The sequence below is a fragment of the Girardinichthys multiradiatus genome, chromosome 8, assembly GCF_021462225.1.
Source record: "Girardinichthys multiradiatus isolate DD_20200921_A chromosome 8, DD_fGirMul_XY1, whole genome shotgun sequence".
In the NCBI taxonomy this organism is placed as follows: Eukaryota; Metazoa; Chordata; class Actinopteri; order Cyprinodontiformes; family Goodeidae; genus Girardinichthys; species Girardinichthys multiradiatus.
The window spans coordinates 40613181-40632227 of record NC_061801.1 but is presented as its reverse complement, the minus strand read 5'-3'; the positions used below and the strand labels follow the sequence as shown (position 1 = coordinate 40632227).

At 41.8% G+C, this 19047-nt stretch overlaps 1 protein-coding gene and 1 long non-coding RNA gene across 2 annotated transcripts in view; one reads left to right on the top strand and one right to left on the bottom strand.

Annotated features, from left to right (window-relative positions):
- dcc (DCC netrin 1 receptor) overlaps positions 1-19047 on the top strand; it is a 354845-nt gene that overhangs the window by 190516 nt on the left and 145282 nt on the right. The window contains exons 10-11 of the mRNA XM_047372294.1: positions 11885-12039; positions 14120-14240. Of these exons, the coding sequence (XP_047228250.1) occupies positions 11885-12039; positions 14120-14240 (276 nt within the window). The remainder of the gene's footprint in view (positions 1-11884; positions 12040-14119; positions 14241-19047) is intronic.
- On the bottom strand, positions 8257-8955 carry LOC124872375. The gene is made up of 3 exons (XR_007039272.1): positions 8847-8955; positions 8420-8764; positions 8257-8340 (listed from the first exon to the last, which is right to left on the bottom strand). It is a non-coding gene; the product is annotated as an uncharacterized LOC124872375 (long non-coding RNA).

Genomic DNA, 19047 nt, shown 5'->3' with positions numbered 1-19047 from the left:
TTCTTTTCCATCATAATGAGTGCAGCCCGCCTCATTAGCTGTTTCCTGTTAGGAGGCTTGATGAAATCTGAGAGAAACTGAGTCAGCATCGCCGCTATCCGTCATCCTTCCCTGCTGCCGTCAGCATTCCTCTCCAGATGGAAATGGGGAAAAGTTGGACGGGAAAACGGCGGGGTAATCATCGAGCAGCAGGGTTTACCCCCGGTGTGAAACTCACCACGTCCCCTTGGGACATCAGACATGCAGATGAACCCACCTACAGATGGACCACCACCTACAGCCAGGTGGTGGAGCAGCTTTAGGAAGGACAGAAAACCACAGGAGAGAAAGAAGTTGTAGGAATCTTGTGTGAAAGTTTAACAGTTTATCACCTTTATTACCAAGGTCAGTTGATTTGAAACATTTGTTAAAATTTTCTGTGAAATACTGAAATCGTTCATGCTGTAAAATGTCGTCTTTTAATTGGCTGCACATCAACGCTGCTGCTATTATCATATTTGGCTTAAATATCTACAGCCTCAGAAATCTCCTAACCCAGAAGCAATATGTGGAGGCATTTCAGTTGCATCAGTGCCTCTCCTACTTCATACGTTTGTGGTGAGATCGAGACGAGTCACATGATGCTGCAGGTCCATTTTCAGCTTAAATCTATTAGACGATCAAGGCTTACCTCAAGTTTATTATAGTGCTGTCATTAGATTCCCCATTAGATTCTGGATGTATTTGAATGATTTTTAATCGTTTTTCTAATTCAGTCTTTTTATTATTAGATTTGTTTGTATTTATGATCAGCAGTGAACACCTCATGGTGAGTTCAAGTACAGCCCGTTCAGTGGATTATCTACCTTTAAAATAGGGCTCCAGAAATATCAGGTCCAGCCCGTTGGGTTCAGCATGGGTACCGAATGAATCCAGCGTTGTTTTAAACACATGCAGGATGTTTCTGTGCAGAACTAAGCGAACAGAACTGAGGTCCGTTATTCAGCTTTTAAACCCGACACCAAAACCAAACAGTGTGTCACCCAGCGGTCCCTAAACTGCTGTTTCAGTGTCGATGGAGACAGAATAAATGAACCAAAGGTTTGTCAGCATGTTTTAACACTTCACCTGATTAGACACCAGAATCAACTTCAAGCTGAATGTGAAACACCTCTGGTGCTGGAGAAATAACAACCTGCATCATTTTCTTATGGTTTCATTGTTGTTAAATTTATCCAGGCAGCAGCTACACCTGATTATCCTTCATTAATTAATACTAATCAGAGCGAATCTCCACTCAGTTCTTTACTACTAATGTTCCTTCAAGTTCTAAAACACAATAAAATCAAACAAATGTGACAGATTCTTTGTTCACTGCGTACCAAAAACATACCAAACCATGACTTTAGTACTGAGGTGCGTACTGAACCCGGTCTTTAGTTGACCTTTTCTCCACTACTTTAAAATGATTAAATCAACCTTTTAATGTCACAAACGTCTTATTTAACACTTTATAAATAGCAACTTTTTCAGGTCTTAGTTCAGGTAGTCGGTTCTGTAAGATTAAATTATTAAGAGAAAATGTCAGTAAACTTATTTAGACTCAGTTAGTTTAATGTTTGATTGGTTCTGCTCCATAGCGCCCCCTGTTTTTGTTAAATAAACCTAATTCCAGCTCTATCAGTCTGCATCTTCCATCAGGAGTCCCACAACCTCCTCAGCCTGGTGACCTGGTGACCCAGACCGGCGGCGCCCAAAATGCTTGGTCAGAAAACAAAGTTCTGAGCTCTTTAAAGTAGACATGGTTTCTGACTCCAGAAAATAAATGACTCTCATAAGTGAAGGTTCTACCTCCTGATCTGCTGTTAAAACTGTAGGTAAGTGTGCACTACAAGCAGCCAAATTCACCGCAGATCACAGAGAATAGTTTAGTCTCCGTGGTGATGGTATCACTTTCCTGTAGAGTCATTAAACCTAAGTATGATGGCACACAGAACCTCCTGGTCTCAACCTGCAGGGCTCCTTCTTGATGAATTACAGATGAATTACTGTTTTAGAAAACATCTAACAACCTCCCAAACTCCCCTGCTGAGCCCGTCGGCTGCACGGTGCTGACTGAGCCCGGTGCTGGCTGCTTGGTACTGGCTGAGCCCGTCGGCTGCACGGTGCTGACTGAGCCCGGTGCTGGCTGCTTGGTACTGGCTGAGCCCGTCGGCTGCACGGTGCTGACTGAGCCCGGTGCTGGCTGCTTGGTACTGGCTGAGCCCGTCGGGTGCACGGTGCTGACTGAGCCCAGTGCTGGCTGCTTGGTACTGGCTGAGCCCGTCGGCTGCACGGTGCTGACTGAGCCCGGTGCTGGCTGCTTGGTACTGGCTGAGCCCGTCGGCTGCACGGTGCTGACTGAGCCCGGTGCTGGCTGCTTGGTACTGGCTGAGCCCGTCGGCTGCACGGTGCTGACTGAAGTCTAAATTGGATGAAAACACGACGTCCTGAAATCTGTTACTCACACAAAAATAACTTTTATTTAACATTTAGTATCATGAGGGAATAACAGGATGAAAACTCCCTGGAGCTGTAGAGCAAAGGAAAGACTTGGCAAGCTTAGACATACTTCTACTTGATTTAATTCAGGACCATAAAAAGTTTGAGTTTAGATTGTTTTGGCTCAGAAAGAGTCCAATGATCCTGCTGAGGGAAAGGATGACATTTTATCGTGAATATCTCTGGCTGTATTTATACAGAGCTTACCTTCATTTATGCTGGTAAATATTACACACACAGCCAGAGTGAGCAATGCAAGTTTTTATCAAATACTTCACGATTACAGATGCTGTTGACACTTTCCTGCACAGAGATGAATTTTAAGTCTTCAAATTTCCAACATGGCGTAGGTCAAAGATCTGGAAAGGCCTTTCCAGAACCTTAATGTTAGCCTGTTCCACCACCAGTATCCATTCCAACACCAGTTCTGATGAGTGTTTAGGGTTGTCGTGCTGCTGGGTCCAAGTCTCAACCATCTAGCTTTTGATTTTGCGCAAAGTTGAAGAACTTGTAGAGGACCTTCCATCTTAATTATTTGATGTTTTAACCAGTACCACTGGCAGCAAAACAGGACCACAGCATAATGCTGCCACCACCTTGCTCGACACAACGTTCTTAGGTTTGAAAGCCTCACCTTGACTAGCCCAAGCACATTTCTAAGATAACACTTCTGGACTGGTTTTCTCAAAGCCCTGACCTCAGCCTGGTTGGGATTCTGTGCATTGTTCTTAAATGCTGGGCTGGAGCAGGAAGCAGGAACCAACTGAAATAAACTAATTTTTGCCTAGAAGAGGGTTCAAATTTCAGCCAGGATGATGCCAGAAACCTGTCGATGGCTTCAAAAACTGTTGTGGTGCCACAAGAAAATCTGTCCTGCTTGAAAGGAATCTGTACAGAAATGATCTAACAGGATGTAAATTGTTAGTGCACCGGCTTCCCTTCTCTGTGTACCTATTCAGACCCAAACATCAGGCTGTGGAAACATCAGAACCATCCAGTGTATTTGGGTAACTGTTTGAGCCCACAGCTGTAGATTAAAGTGTTGCTGGCTCTCAACTCATCTGTTAAAAGTGTTTAATGCGACGCAGTCTGCAGCAGCTGCCTTCTTTATGTTTTGCTTGAATGCAGATTTTTAATGTGGCTGCTACAAAACCCGGTGAATCAAACCAGCCCGGCCAATCCTTTGTCTTTTCAGCTTTGTAATCCAGGATTGTAACTCAGTAGAGTCACACAGGAAAGAAATGGTGGAAAGCTTTGCTCTGAGAAGACTGCCCCGCTCTGTGTTTACTCTCCATCACGGTCTGTTCAGGTTGATCTGCTACACCTGGACTGGAACAATTTCCTGAAGTTTCTTCTGAACAAATTAAAGGGCTCCCTTGCAGACATGTGTTTATTTTTTTTCCATCTGTTCTCATCTCTTTCTGCCCTGCTGTTTTCCTCAGAGCAGTTATTTTTATCTTTTATGTAATAAAACGTTTGATCATAATCAAAAGATCATTTTGATTAGATTTTGATTACTCAGTTTTTCCTTAAAAGTTGTTTTCATAATCACCTGGTCATCAACCGGTGACATTCCCTCTGGTCTCTGTGGCGTGAATCCCCTGATCCAGTCTTGTCTGGTTTGGTCTGATCCAGTCTTGCAGAAATGGGGTCAGCGATGTTGGACAGCAAGGACCACGCTGAGCTAATTAGACTGTATACATATCGACTGTGTCATCTTGTCACTGTGACCACCACTGTTGTCCATTAAAGGCAACCAGCTGGGGGTCAGACCTTCAGCTGTGAGCTGCATCTGAGGAAGAAATGAACAAACACCAAATCTGTCTTTCTCTTCTGTGTTCAGACTAGGAGGAGTAACCAGTTTTTATTATTAATTCATAAAAGGTCTGGTTAAGGTCCCTTATAGTTACAACCATCTAATATGCCTAAAACGCTCAAGGTTGAGACAACATTTCATGGACAAGTTTTGGTTCCTGGAGAGTCAAAGATTAGAAAACACTGAAATGATGAATAGGTGAAAAAATATACCTAAAAAGTATTATGTGCAAAAAGCTCAATACATTTACCAGACACTTTATCTTTAATGTCAAATATTGATAACCTCAATGAACAGAGGATCCAGCAAGTTATATTTTATTAAAAATTATTGATAATTGAGAGGAATTTATTTTGGGAAAAAGAAACTGTTATTTTGATATTTTTGGAACGTAGCAGCAAAATAAACTGGCAGGAACGATTTTTAGATGAACAAATTGATAAAGAAACCAGTTACAGTTACAGACCAAATTAATGTTGTTTATCCACATCAGTCAACTCATCTTATAATACTTGATATTTCAAATGAACAAACCTTCATAACTTCTATTCTATCCAACATTTATTTAGCTTTGTGTTTTAAGAACTTTTTATGATTCTGATAAAACGTCATGAAAACTTTCCTCCTGCCACATGACGATGTGCTCCTTGGCAAGGCACTTAACCTCAAGTTGCCTATTGATCTGCAAATCAGTGTTTGAATGTGTGGGCTTTTGTGAATGGTATGGATGGTATGAGTAGCAAGGCGCTTTATAAATTCAGTCTAATAACCATTTTGGTTGACATACGCCAACTGCTGCTGTAGCACCTGAAACCTGAACCCAGAGAACTCCCGAATAAAAACAAACAGCTGGTCTTCAACCTCCTGTCATTCTTAAACTCCATATTTGCATTGGTTTGGTTTGGACTTCTTTAGGCTTTTAGATATTATTATATTTTCTGTCATTGTACTTGCAAGTGAGCTATGAACTGTGACGGTTTCATTTCAGTACTATTCAGTTTATGTATATTGCGTCGATTCACAGCAAATTATGTCTCAAGGCGCTTTATGAGACATACTGGAACTTCCCTGATGTGTGTTATTTGAAATTTGCTGGTAATTTACAGCGTTCATGACGCCATGCACACAGACAAGGTGTCAAGGGCTATTGGAGGAGAAATAGGTCCACAGCACCACAGATCCTTCACCGTACTTAGCATTGGGCATCAGGTAATTTCCTTCATATTCATCCTTTGGTTGAAGCAAACTTGTGATGTTAGATTGGAAAACGTTTTTTTCCTGGCATTCCTCCCAAGCAGCCAGTTGCATTTAGATCACATCCAATGGTTGCTATGGAGATTTGGTCATTCCAAGATGCTGATCCTAGTTTCTGTTGTCTAACAGTGATCTTTGCAGATGTTTTTACCTCCCTGTCCGTCCTGCTAACTGAAAAACCTGGTCCTCTTCCAGCCGTTTTCTGACAGGTCCAGTGTAAACATTGTAATACAGGTCCTTCTCAAAATATTAGCATATTGTGATAAAGTTAATTATTTTCCATAATGTCATGATGAAAATTTAACATTCATATATTTTAGATTCATTGCACACTAACTGAAATATTTCAGGTCTTTTATTGTCTTAATACGGATGATTTTGGCATACAGCTCATGAAAACCCAAAATTCCTATCTCACAAAATTAGCATATTTTATCCGACCAATAAAAGAAAAGTGTTTTTAATACAAAAAACGTCAACCTTCAAATAATCATGTACAGTTATGCACTCAATACTTGGTTGGGAATCCTTTGGCAGAAATGACTGCTTCAATGCGGCGTGGCATGGAGGCAATCAGCCTGTGGCACTGCTGAGGTCTTATGGAGGCCCAGGATGCTTCGATAGCAGCCTTTAGCTCATCCAGAGTGTTGGGTCTTGAGTCTCTCAACGTTCTCTTCACAATATCCCACAGATTCTCTATGGGGTTCAGGTCAGGAGAGTTGGCAGGCCAATTGAGCACAGTGATACCATGGTCAGTAAACCATTTACCAGTGGTTTTGGCACTGTGAGCAGGTGCCAGGTCGTGCTGAAAAATGAAATCTTCATCTCCATAAAGCTTTTCAGCAGATGGAAGCATGAAGTGCTCCAAAATCTCCTGATAGCTAGCTGCATTGACCCTGCCCTTGATAAAACACAGTGGACCAACACCAGCAGCTGACACGGCACCCCAGACCATCACTGACTGTGGGTACTTGACACTGGACTTCTGGCATTTTGGCATTTCCTTCTCCCCAGTCTTCCTCCAGATTCTGGCACCTTGATTTCCGAATGACATGCAGAATTTGCTTTCATCCGAAAAAAGTACTTTGGACCACAACAGTCCAGTGCTGCTTCTCTGTAGCCCAGGTCAGGCGCTTCTGCCACTGTTTCTGGTTCAAAAGTGGCTTGACCTGGGGAATGCGGCACCTGTAGCCCATTTCCTGCACACGCCTGTGCACGGTGGCTCTGGATGTTTCTACTCCAGACTCAGTCCACTGGTTCCGCAGGTCCCCCAAGGTCTGGAATCGGCCCTTCTCCACAATCTTCCTCAGGGTCCGGTCACCACTTCTCATTGTGCAGCGTTTTCTGCCACACTTTTTCCTTCCCACAGACTTCCCACTGAGGTGCCTTGATACAGCACTCTGGGAACAGCCTATTCGTTCAGAAATGTCTTTCTGTGTCTTAGCCTCTTGCTTGAGGGTGTCAATAGTGGCCTTCTGGACAGCAGTCAGGTCGGCAGTCTTACCCATGATTGGGGTTTTGAGTGATGAACCAGGCTGGGAGTTTTAAAGGCCTCAGGAATCTTTTGCAGGTGTTTAGAGTTAACTCGTTGATTCAGATGATTAGGTTCATAGCTCGTTTAGAGACCCTTTTAATAATTTTGTGAGATAGGAATTTTGGGTTTTCATGAGCTGTATGCCAAAATCATCCGTATTAAGACAATAAAAGACCTGAAATATTTCAGTTAGTGTGCAATGAATCTAAAATATATGAATGTTAAATTTTCATCATGACATTATGGAAAATAATGAACTTTATCACAATATGCTAATATTTTGAGAAGGACCTGTAGTTGCTCTGACTGTGGAGCTGCTGTTTGGACCAGGACTTGTTTTGTTGCTGTCATTTCCTGACTTATTAAGATCGACACATATCTTTCTGACATGAATAAACGTTTTCTTGTATTTCCCATCTTTGTATCGCCTCTCTAAGTTCAGCTAGGTGTGAAGTACAGCATTGATCATGTTAACTGTTTTAATGCTTCATTAGCACATTTGATTGTCTTGCATATGTTGTCCATGATGGATCTCTGTGGGATTAAAAAAATCCTCCTGGTTGTGAGCTGAAAGGACACTCTGCTCGGTTCTTGAGGCATCGGGTCAGAGGAGGATCAGAGAAGTGGGACTCTAAGCTCTTACAGACATGTTGGATTATTGTATTAAACATCCATGTTAAAACTGTGGAACAATCATCTTAAAAGGTGAAACTCTTGTTTCACCTTCAGCATGCCGAACAACTTAATACGATTTTGATTTTCTGCTTATATTTATATTAATCCTCTCTCAAATGTGCACTGGTTTTCCATTATTCTAACAGCAGCTGGATGTATCTCAGTCATGTCTGACTGAGCTTCCTGCTGTTCTTATTGGGTCACAGGTTAGGAAATCTTTTTATCTCTGCACCATTGGTCCAAAATGCTGCAGGCTGCAGTCAGCTGATCAGCATGTAAAGCAGCGGGTCTTAATTTATGAAAACTGTGAGGTGCTGATGATCAAATTCACTGATCACTGATCATCATCTATTGCAGGTTCGAAAAGCAGGCAGTAACACCTCCAACCAACTCATCCACTGTCATAATGGTGGGTTTTAAGACTCTGATAACGCACAATCACGAGAAGCAGATAATATGTATTTAAACGGTTTATTCTTAAACCCAGAGTGGTGGATGAACAGGAACCAGGACTGGGTCAGTTGATCGGACTGGAATAATTCTAGGCATGAGGGAGAAGAAGACAAACTTAGAACTGGAATATTGGATACTGCTGTGTAAGTATATCTTGGCAGACTTACTGAGTGGGTAGTTTGAACTAGACGGGGGGAATAAGTCCTTCTCCACGGTGTCTGTGATTGGCAGGCAGTGAGCAGAGAAGTTCCAATAATTTCCAGTTTGTGTTCTCCCTATTTCTTAAGCGAAGCTCCGCTGTGACTTGAAGAGGATGTTGGAGGGTGGACAAGCAGGTGAATGCTCCTCTGAGTTAGGCTTTGTGAGTTCTTTGAGAGGCTGGGCTTGGAGTTGGAGAATAGAGTAGGGACCATCAGTCGAAGGCGTCGCGACTTAGAGTTTCCACACTCCTCCAGAAATGACTCTAGACTGCAGGTGCAGAAAAATCCATTAAACGCTCGACAAGGCAGGATCTGTGGATCAAAGAAGACAAACGAAACGATAAATTTTTAAGGACAGCAAAAACTGCATAGAAGCAGGGGTCGAGCTGTTTACCACTGAGTGAACAAAAACGAGCTGATGTCTTCCTCTGGCTCTCCACTCCCTAAAGAAGCCCAGCTGATTACTCTCAGATGCGGAACACCTGTGCAGAAGCACCTGCCCGTCACACCCTGAATGGAGAAGCAGAAAAAAACAACACAGCACACACATAACCTGCACACAGCCACCGTGGATTCTGACATCCACATCTTACTCCAACACAAAAGTTACCCATGCACCAACCACCCTCCTTCTCCTCAGACCCTCTACCTGGATTTAGGATCTAGATGTAAATAGACTCATTTAGCGTCAGAAGACCAAGAAAGCTCCCAGGACCTGATAATGTCTTCCCCTCATGCCTGAGAACCTGTCCTGACCAACTAGCCCCGATCTCCGCTCAGATCTTCAACAAGTCACTGGAGCTGTGTAAAGGTTCTTCTGCTTCAAACGCTCCACCATCATCCCAGGACCCAAGAAACCCGCCATCCTAGGATTAAATGACTACAAGCCTGTCGCCCTGACATCTGTGGTCATGAAATTCTTTGAGCGACTGATGTTGAAGCATCTGAAGGACATCACAGGCCCCCTGCTGGACGCCCTGCAGTTTGCCTTCTGAGCAAACAGGTTGGTAGATGATGCTGTTAACTTGGGACTACACTTCATCCTGCAACACCTTGACCACCTAAGGATGTACGCCAGGATCCTGTTTGTGGACTTCAGCTCGGCTTTCAACACCATCAACCCAGACATCCTCCACCAGAAGCTCACCCGGCTCTCAGTACCAGCCTCCACTGAACTCCTATAGAAAAATATTTTAGAGCCATATGTTAGTCCAGTTGTCAATCAGCTGAAGCTTGGCCCAAACTTGTCAAGTTGTAGGAATGGCCTAGTCAAAGTCCAGGCCCCAAGCTGTTCAAAATGGTGCGCTGGGCTAAGTGAGCTAAAGCAATTGTATTAGGGTCACCTTTCCATTCAATAAGACAACATAGTGGTAGAGATCCTCTATAATATACCGTTATAGGCTCTGTGCATTAAATGAAACCCCCAGAGGCTCCTCTCTATCTTATATCAGTAAATGTTATCAGAGTGACTGCTCTTTACCTCTCAGGATCTTTGAGTGTTATAGAACGAACAAACATTATGTTGAATAAAGGCAGTAATGGTGGCAACAGCAATGTTGGTCCTTCTGAGTAATATGAGCTTTACAGCCCATTAACCCTTCGAGACATCATAGGCACTGAGTGATATGCTGTGTGTGTGTGTGTGTGTGTGTGTGTGTGTGTGTGTGTGTGTGTGTGTGTGTGTGTGTGTGTGTGTGTGTGTGTGTGTGTGTGCGTCCGTCCGTCTACTTAATGACTAATAGCCGGTGGTTTAAGTGCAGATTTAAAAACCCGCTTAAGAAATGTCTGCTCAGTGTGTTGGACTGCATGTGTGTCTGTGTGTGAATGCCCTTCACTGACTAGTGATGTCTTACACACACACACAGCAGATGTTCATGAACGATGGAGCTGATTTCCATTTGAATGCTGAGTGGAAGTTATTAGGTGCAGCATCACTGATAGCATTGTGCGTCCATTCATGTGTGTATATGAGTACAAATGGAAGACAGATGCCCATTCTTTACATTTTCTGTGCTTCATCTCATTGCTTTTACCTTTATTATTCCACACGGACTGGGGACTAATCGGTTCGAGATGATTATCCCTGTGACAGTGTGCTTTATGCAGTCAGAACTTGTTTCTAGTTCAGGTCAGTTTGTTGGTGGTGCTTCTCATTTGCATGTAAATGGAAGCTGTGCATCAGGTCCTTGCAGGAAGCTGCTTCATTAAAATATACGTTGTTGTTTGCATCACCAAACAATTTCCAGGAAATACGAACATTGATGTAAATGACTCCTTAATGATTGTTAAACTTGTGTCTGTAATGAGGCCTTTCAACATGCTGGTATTTTTATCCCTTAAAATATGTGAGACACTCACATGTTATATTGTTTATAGTTTGTATAAACTGAACAGAAACCCATGAAAATATGTTTGCATATGTCAGATCATTTAAAAACAGGCCAATACAGCAATAAGTGACTATTCATGATGCATGCTGAGGTTTGAAGTTATTAATATCATTCATAAAGAAAATTGGAGAACATATTGATGCATAATGTGTCTGTGGTAATTTTTATAAAGTAATTTTCTGTATCCTCAGAGAGTTGAAGTTCCACCTCCACAGCACTGGTACCAAGGGAAAATCCAGGCTTAAATCTAAGTTTTTCTTCTGTATTTTTCTGTCCTGTTTTCCTTCACTCTCTGTTCGAAGCTGATATTTCCTCCAGCTGCTCCTCGTCTCTGCCTCTGCTTCATGTTTACCACTGTTTAGAGGCTGTAATGACATGCATGTCTGTTGACAGCCACAGGACGTTCCTGCAAGAATTCGCTGGAGAACCTTTGCTGTCATGAAGGTTTGACGATAGCATTGCTGCACAAGGCCTTTCAGGCTTCATCCTCGTCTCTGATGAGGCTAAAAATGGCTTCCGCATCACATCTCCTTGCTCGCGGTACAAAAAAACCCAAACAGAGACACAGACAGCAGAACCTGGATGTGACAGCTACTCCGACTCTGTCCTGTTTACAACCTATGGAGCCGAGTGATACCTAAACATGTCCTGCAGCTGCTTCCATGTCTTTACATCTCAACATCCCAAACCACTCCCACTGTTGCACCAAATGTAGGATTTTTACTGCAGAAATGTTACGTCCATGTTTGTCCTGTACAACCATGGGGAACCCTGTTGAATTAAAAATGGAAAATAACAGAAAACCCAGAACCATCCAGATTTAGCTACACTGAAGGCAAAGAGTTTCAGTAAATGTTTAAAATACCAGAAGAATTAGCTGCAGGTCGTCATGGACCGCCTGTTTTATGAGCTGCTGATTCTAAAGGGATCTGACCCATTTATCTTCCTCTTTATTACCTTCATCACTTGCTCCTAATCCTCTCCACTGATTGGCTGCCTCAACATGAAGACCAACATGATGGTTGTGGTGTGTTTGTTCCAGTTCCTCCTCAGTTCCTGAACTACCCGACCAACACGTACGCCTACGAGTCCACCGACATCGAGATGGAGTGCGCCGTGACGGGAAACCCGCTGCCCACCGTCCGCTGGATGAAGAACGGGGAGGAGGTCATTCCCAGTGACTACTTCCAGATCGTGGTGAGTCCCATGGTTCTTCTGGTCTGGTTCTGCTGGGGAGTCTGTCTCATTCACATGAACAGTCGCTCCAAATTAAAGGTCAATAGTTCAAGAGAGAATAAAAACAGTCAGTCAGTCATTTTCTACCGCTTATTCCATAGTGGGTCGCGGGGGAGCTGGTTCCTATCTCCAACAGTCTACGGGCGAGAGGCGGGGTACACCCTGGACAGGTCGCCAGTCCATCACAGGGCAACACACAAACAACCATACACACACTCATTCATACACCTAAGGGCAATTTTAGAGAGACCAATTAACCTAACAGGCATGTCTTTGGACTGTGGGAGGAAGCCAGAGTACCCGGTGAGAACCCACGCATGCACAGGGAGAACATGCAAACTCCATGCAGAAAGACCCCGGGCCAGGAATCAAACCCAGGACCTTTTTGCTGCAAGGCAACAGTGCTACCAACTGCGCCACCGTGCAGCCCATCTAAATAGTTATTAGTATGAATTTCAGCTCCTGGAATAACAAGAATATTCCTGTAAATATTCCAGTAAAAACATTTTTATTTATTTCTTTAACCTTTAATTTAACAGAAATTGGTTGTTTGTGTGTTGCCCTGCGATGGACTGGCGACCTGTCCAGGGTGACCCCGCCTCTCGCCCGTAGACTGCTCCCCCGCGACCCACTATGGAAGAAGTGGTAGAAAATGACTGATTGACTGGTTGTTTTCTTTTAGTCGACTGAAACATGAAATCATCTCTTTAGCATCATTGAGGTGATATATTGGTCTTTGAATTGAATTAAATTAAAACTAGATTTTTCAAATATAAACATATTTACTGTTTGAAACAACTTTAAACTTCCTCTTGACTCTTAAAAATAGGTTGTATAAAAACGACACATTTTCTTTGAATTAAAACCATTGAAAGCAGGAACAGTTTTGTTACAATCAGAAACATTTATGCAACATCAACAGTAGGCCTGTTCTTCGGAAATATGCTAACATGTTTACCACAAGTTTCATGTTTTTATTTATTCAGTTTCTGTCCCGTCAGAGGATCGGGTCTCGTTGGCCATTTTCTCAACTTGTCTGTGATAAGACCTGAATGGATTCTGGTCTCGTTTTTATTGGATGATAAAAACATCAGTTATGTGTTCTTCCAGATTCAATCCGTCGGATGACTTTTTATTTCTTTTTCTTCAGCACAAAAAGGTTTTCTGGACAAAATTAACACCGGTCCTAATAGTTGCTGAGGGCGGCGATAAGACGACATTAAAAGGCGTTTCTTCTTATTCTTCTGTTTACATCCTGGTTTAGTTTACTGTGCCTCCAACAGAGATGGAAAAAATACATGAAAAATCTCATTAATGCAGACCTGTTAGAAATAATATGACATCCAGTAGAAACACCTGGTCTGGTAAACCTGCCACTGTTAACTACGAAATAAAGCAAATAAATACATTAATAAAATACAATAACGATTGGTATTTCTTTGAAAAATAAAACAACATCAAATCTAATAATAAAATAAAATAAAGGGCAATGTCACCTGTTTAAGGTGACTTAGCTCAGCCATGCTTTCACAGCAGAAATAAAAGTTCACAGAAGGTTGGACTAAGCTCCAGTTAAATGTTCTTCCAACCCATAAACGGAAACTGGTAGATTTTACACAAAGAATATCTTTACCTGGTGGAAAACAGCAAAACATGGAATTCTACATGGATTTCGACACCAATGACTGCGAAAAATAAAAATACAGAAATGACATTGCATTGATAATGTTTTTATAAAACGTGATCTGAATGGGAGTCAGTGGTACACAAGATGCAGGAAACACACTGGTTGCTCTATTTAGTTTAAAAACACTTAAAGGATTAAAAGCAAATCTTTTGCCATTTCTTTAGCCTTATAGCGTAACTTTTTTGTTTTCTTAAAACATTGAAATATGATTTAGGTAATTATTCTATGAGGCCAACGATTCGCATGAACTGAGGCAGATTAATGCAACGCTATGATGCATAAAAGCCTAACCCCTAACACAGGAGGGTAGAAAATCTCGCTGACATGTTTTCTCTTGTCGTTCTTGTGTCTCAGGACGGAACCAACCTGCAGATTCTGGGTTTGGTGAAATCAGATGAAGGATTTTATCAGTGTGTTGCTGAGAACTCTGCAGGCAGCTCCCAGGCCATGGCTCAGCTGCTGCTCAGAGATCCAGGTAGGAAAAACCAACAGGCAGCAGATACCGTTGGTACCAGCCAACATCTGAACGCAAGCTCATCACCTGTAGCTCCATCATCATCACCATCATCATCTTTTTAAAATGTTGTGGCACTGGTGGCATTTTTTTAAAAGAGGATAGTCTCTTGAAATGGGGTGGAGAGATGGAGATACATGCAGTAAAGTTGGCACCGGATCGGGACTCGAACCCGAGACATCAGCGTCGGGGACTGAGGTCTCCTTACATGGTTCACGCACTCTGCTACTGTGCAGCGGGCCGCTGCCTTATCATCATTTTTCATTATTTACAAAGTTATCATCCATGTTTCAGGTTTTGTTTCTCTGTCGTGGTGTTTGGAAAAGTAATCAATGATGAGTGAAATACACACATTAACATGCAACATGAATGACATTTAACATTAAGTCAGTGCATGGAGGCAACGTGACATTTGAGCCTGGAATGTATTAAACATGGGTTATGCAAAGAAGGTTATTGAAATATTTTGGCAATGTCTGCACTAGCTGAGCTGTTCAGTAACTCCCATTTATTTGCAGGATCTGATTTAAACTAAACAGGCATTGTGGGGGTGTGAAAGCTGGAAGATAACTATATTGAGACCTCATAACATTAGTCTTGTATTGAGCAAGTTTCACTTACAGCTAATATGATGAAGCTTTGAGGTTTTCATGCAGAGCAGATTGTTTCTGAATAACATCAGGAGCTGCTCAGTGGAATCCAGCAATAAAGTTTCAGCAAGACCAAAGTTTTACTATCTGTACAGAAACATTTTAACAGACCCAAACTGGTCGGATCCATTTATTCTTTTAGAGATTAAAGTGATCTGGGTCGAAACTGAGTTTTATTCTAAGATAAAATTCCCCCACTTCCTCAGTGCCTTGACTTTCCAGGGACTGTAAATATTTTGAGATTTTTCTATAAGTTCTGCTCAGTAACTTTTGAAGGTTTATGCATAATAAATATTAGGTTGCAGGGAATTAACCTCTAAGTCCCAGGAAAGTGCCCTGTAAGTTCAGTGACAGTTTATTTAACATTCTGATAAATTAACCTACATAAAGGGAACCTGTAGGAAAGTTTAAGAGAGTGTCCTAAAAGGGAAAGTAATCCATAACCTCCACAAACATAACCTGTAAATTATATGAATATGATCTGTTAGTTCCACAAAGGTAACCTCTAAGTTCAGGAAAGGTATTCTTTTAGTTGGGGGAAATACCATGAAGGCTCTGGAAATTATCCTCTAAGTTCAGTAAAGGTATTTTGCAAACCCCGAGAATGTAACCTGTGTGTGTAGGAAGTACTCGCTAAGTTTTAGAAAGTTTCCCGAACATGCACGGATAGCAACCTATAGGTTCCACCATGGTGACCTAAGACCCATCAATGTAACCTGGAAGTTCCACCAAAGTAACCTGCATGTTCAGGATACTTTCAATCTTCAGTTGTAGAGATTGGTGGGCATTGAACTGCAGAAACATCTCAACTCAGTGCAGTGTCTTCTGCGCCTGGCTGGAAATACACAGAGTATCATCTGAGATCTGAACCTATCATGTTGCATCACATCAGATGGCATATCTGAGCCATGGCCGCATGTTTGCTGCAGACAGTTTTCCTTGTAAAAGGATCCTTGTTTTCACTTTGAAGCAAGCTGCCTGTTTGATCTGTGCGGTCTCCATCCTTCCGTGTCTCTGCAGCTTCATGGTAATCAGATTAGAGTCGCAGCTGAGAGAGCAGCAGTCTCGCTGGGTTTGGCAGAGCCATTGTTTGTTGCTGGGTTGTTGATTGTGTGTCAGTTAAAGCCCAGTTAGTCGTGTTGGGTGACAGCAGATTCTGTCGTCTGGTCTGACACTCACACATCCTCCGTTCAGAAGACCTGAGTCAGCACTAAATCATCTCTGAGTGTGTTTTTATAGAGCAGCGGCAGTTTGTGCAGGTGATCGTTAGAAAATGAAGAGGAGCTTTTTACTCCATGAGTTCTCAGAGATGTGATCTGAGAGTCTGGAGGGTTTGAACATTTATAAAGTGACAGAGAGCAGGATGCATGCTGGTGCATCCTTCTTTTATCATCTAAAGGAAGTCACTAAACAAACACTGGTACATACTAGCAGCACTTTCTGTTCTTCAAAGTGTTACTAGCTCCAAACTCCTTCATCTTTCCTTCTGTCTTCTCATCTCTCTCTCACTCTCTTTTCTCTGTACTTTAATCACTGTTCAGTGTGTTGCTTTCCCCCTTGAGCAGCAGCACAGATGGCAACACACACACAGAGATTCAGAGGGTCAGATGGCTGGTGTTATCGCTCGGTTACTATTGCCACGGGAACCCAGCATCCCAGCAGGCTCACAGCAGCCAATCAGAGATTCCCATGAGAAATCATTGCCTGTGTGTGTGTGTATGTGTGTGTTTGTGTGTGTGTATGTGTGTGTGTGTGTGTGTGTGTGTGTGTTTGTGTGTGTGTATGTGTGTGTGTGTGTGTGTGTGTGTGTGTGTGAATGTGTATGTGTGTGTATGTGTGTGTGTGTGTATGTGTGTGTATGTGTTAGGGGGCTGAGATTGTCAGCATCCACCTTGTTACCCTTGAGAATGCCAGAGCTCTTGATCCTTGGAATGACTCTTCACACATACGCCGGATTATACAGGAGGGTTTGTTCGTTCCTGCTCCTCAGATCTTTCCACTGTGCATCTACACACATTTGTCTTAAGACCAAAAACCGTCAGACACTAACTTTAAATTAATTAAGAACAGATGCAGGTGGAGATGCTCTGTCTGCTTTCTGTCACCAGTGACAGAATGCTTTACTGGCTTTAAGGTCACCACCACAACCATCCATTTTCACATCCTACATGTTTTAATGATTTCTAAATCATCGTTGCTAAAAAATCATATATTCTTTCGCATTTACTTCTCTAATTTTTTCTCAAACATAGAAAGCTTTTGCAATATTTCTTCTATTTCAAAACTAATAGAAAGTAGAAATTTCCTTTTTCTTGTTCAAATCAAACTTAATGTTGCACCAAAACGGCCTCAGTGACTGCAGAAGCCGTTGTGTTTCAGGGCTTGTCATTACTGTTTGCCATTAGCACTAATGGAGCCAAAGACCTAAGAGCAGTCAGCCGTTTAACTTAGCCTTTTTTTTACATAAAGGCTATATTTTGTTTATTTCTAGCCATTAGAACTAGACGTTAACACTAAAGCATTGATTTTGTTGCAGTGGACTGTTTAGCATAGCTTTTTGACTCTGCTAATCAGTGCTAAACCTGCTAGCAGGAGTAGAGACCAAAGATGATTCAAGTGGCCAGAGTAGTTGTTTTTCCTCACTAGCAGTTATGTTATTAGAAGCCATTAGCATTAATGCTAGTTTGGGTCTGACTATAGTCAGTTATTCTTAGTGTTTTCAGGGGTAGCCTTTTGTGCCAGCCATTTAGTGGTGCTAATGAAGGTTGCAGCAAAACCACGAGTAAGGTGCAACATAATATTTAAATGTGAACGGACGAAAATGTCACAAACAGCATTAGCACTAATGTCCAGAAGACCTAAAAGCCCATTTAGCAAACCTTTTTCTCCTCAGTATCCTTTGTTTTATTATTCAGTCAAATCCTAAATGATCCACACCCCTAATTTAGGTTAGTAATCTTTGAATATTACCAGCATGTTTTTCTGACTGAAAATGATATTAGCATTTTGGAGAGGAGAGTCACGGGGGACAGTTAAAGATTAGGGTGATGAAAGGAAGGCCTTCCAACCTGAAAGGCTTGGGGTTGTTAGCAGTGCTACAGACCTAAGATTACTCAACTGCAGTTGGTTGGCCGTACTGTTATTATTTCTAGCTATTTGAGCTAATGCTACCTTAGGCCAGCTTTTTAGCATATCTTTTTGGTCGTGCTTACCTCTGTTTACAAGGGTAGCTGGTAGCTTATTCTGTGTTGTAAATTAACTAAATAAACAGCAACATGTAATGTTGTGGGTGAACAAGACAATATTTGAAACAATGCATTAATTTTAAATTTTTATCATTTATGATCATGTTTTAATGGACAAACAACATAGTATTATAGGAGAACTTTATAATGGTATGGGAGACTGTATGAAGTCACCGTGGCTCATCATTACTGCTTGCTAATAGTGCTAATAGAGCCAGAAGCTTTACAGCAGTCAAATTCTGTTTGTCTTTTACCTCAGAAGGTATTATTTTATTATTGCTAACCATTAATATTTGATTAGAAATCAAAGAATTCTATTGTGAACTGTTTAAACAAAAATGGTGAAATGAAATTCTATACAAGCCAAATCTGAGAACCTATATTCTGATAAAAGGTCATTTTGGTCCTGATCCTTATGTTACACTAAGTCTAAGCAGAGCTCAGAGGTCAGTGTGTGCTCAGGTGAGGTCTGGACTTTGCCTCTGGGTCTGGAGACAGGACGGTTTCACTCTGTTCCAAAGGAGGAGCAGACATGTTGTCTATGCCAGTTAAATGATATTGAAAATGAATTGCATTTTATATTTTACTGTCCTTTTTATTATGATTTGAGAAGGCAACTATTTTCTAAATTGTCTGATGTTGCAGCACAGTTATTTACACTGTCAGATGAGGACAAGCTTGAGTATTTGTTTAAGCATAAGCCATTTTATTTGGCTCAGGTTTTGTTGAGCGCTTGGCTTCATGCTTTGTTTGATATGTTGTATGTAGATGTCTGCCTAATGTATATTTTCTTCTTTTTTTGTCTCTTGTATGCCTGTGTGGGCTGGGCACTTTTAATAGTGCATGACACCCAATAAGTAAATAAATAAATAA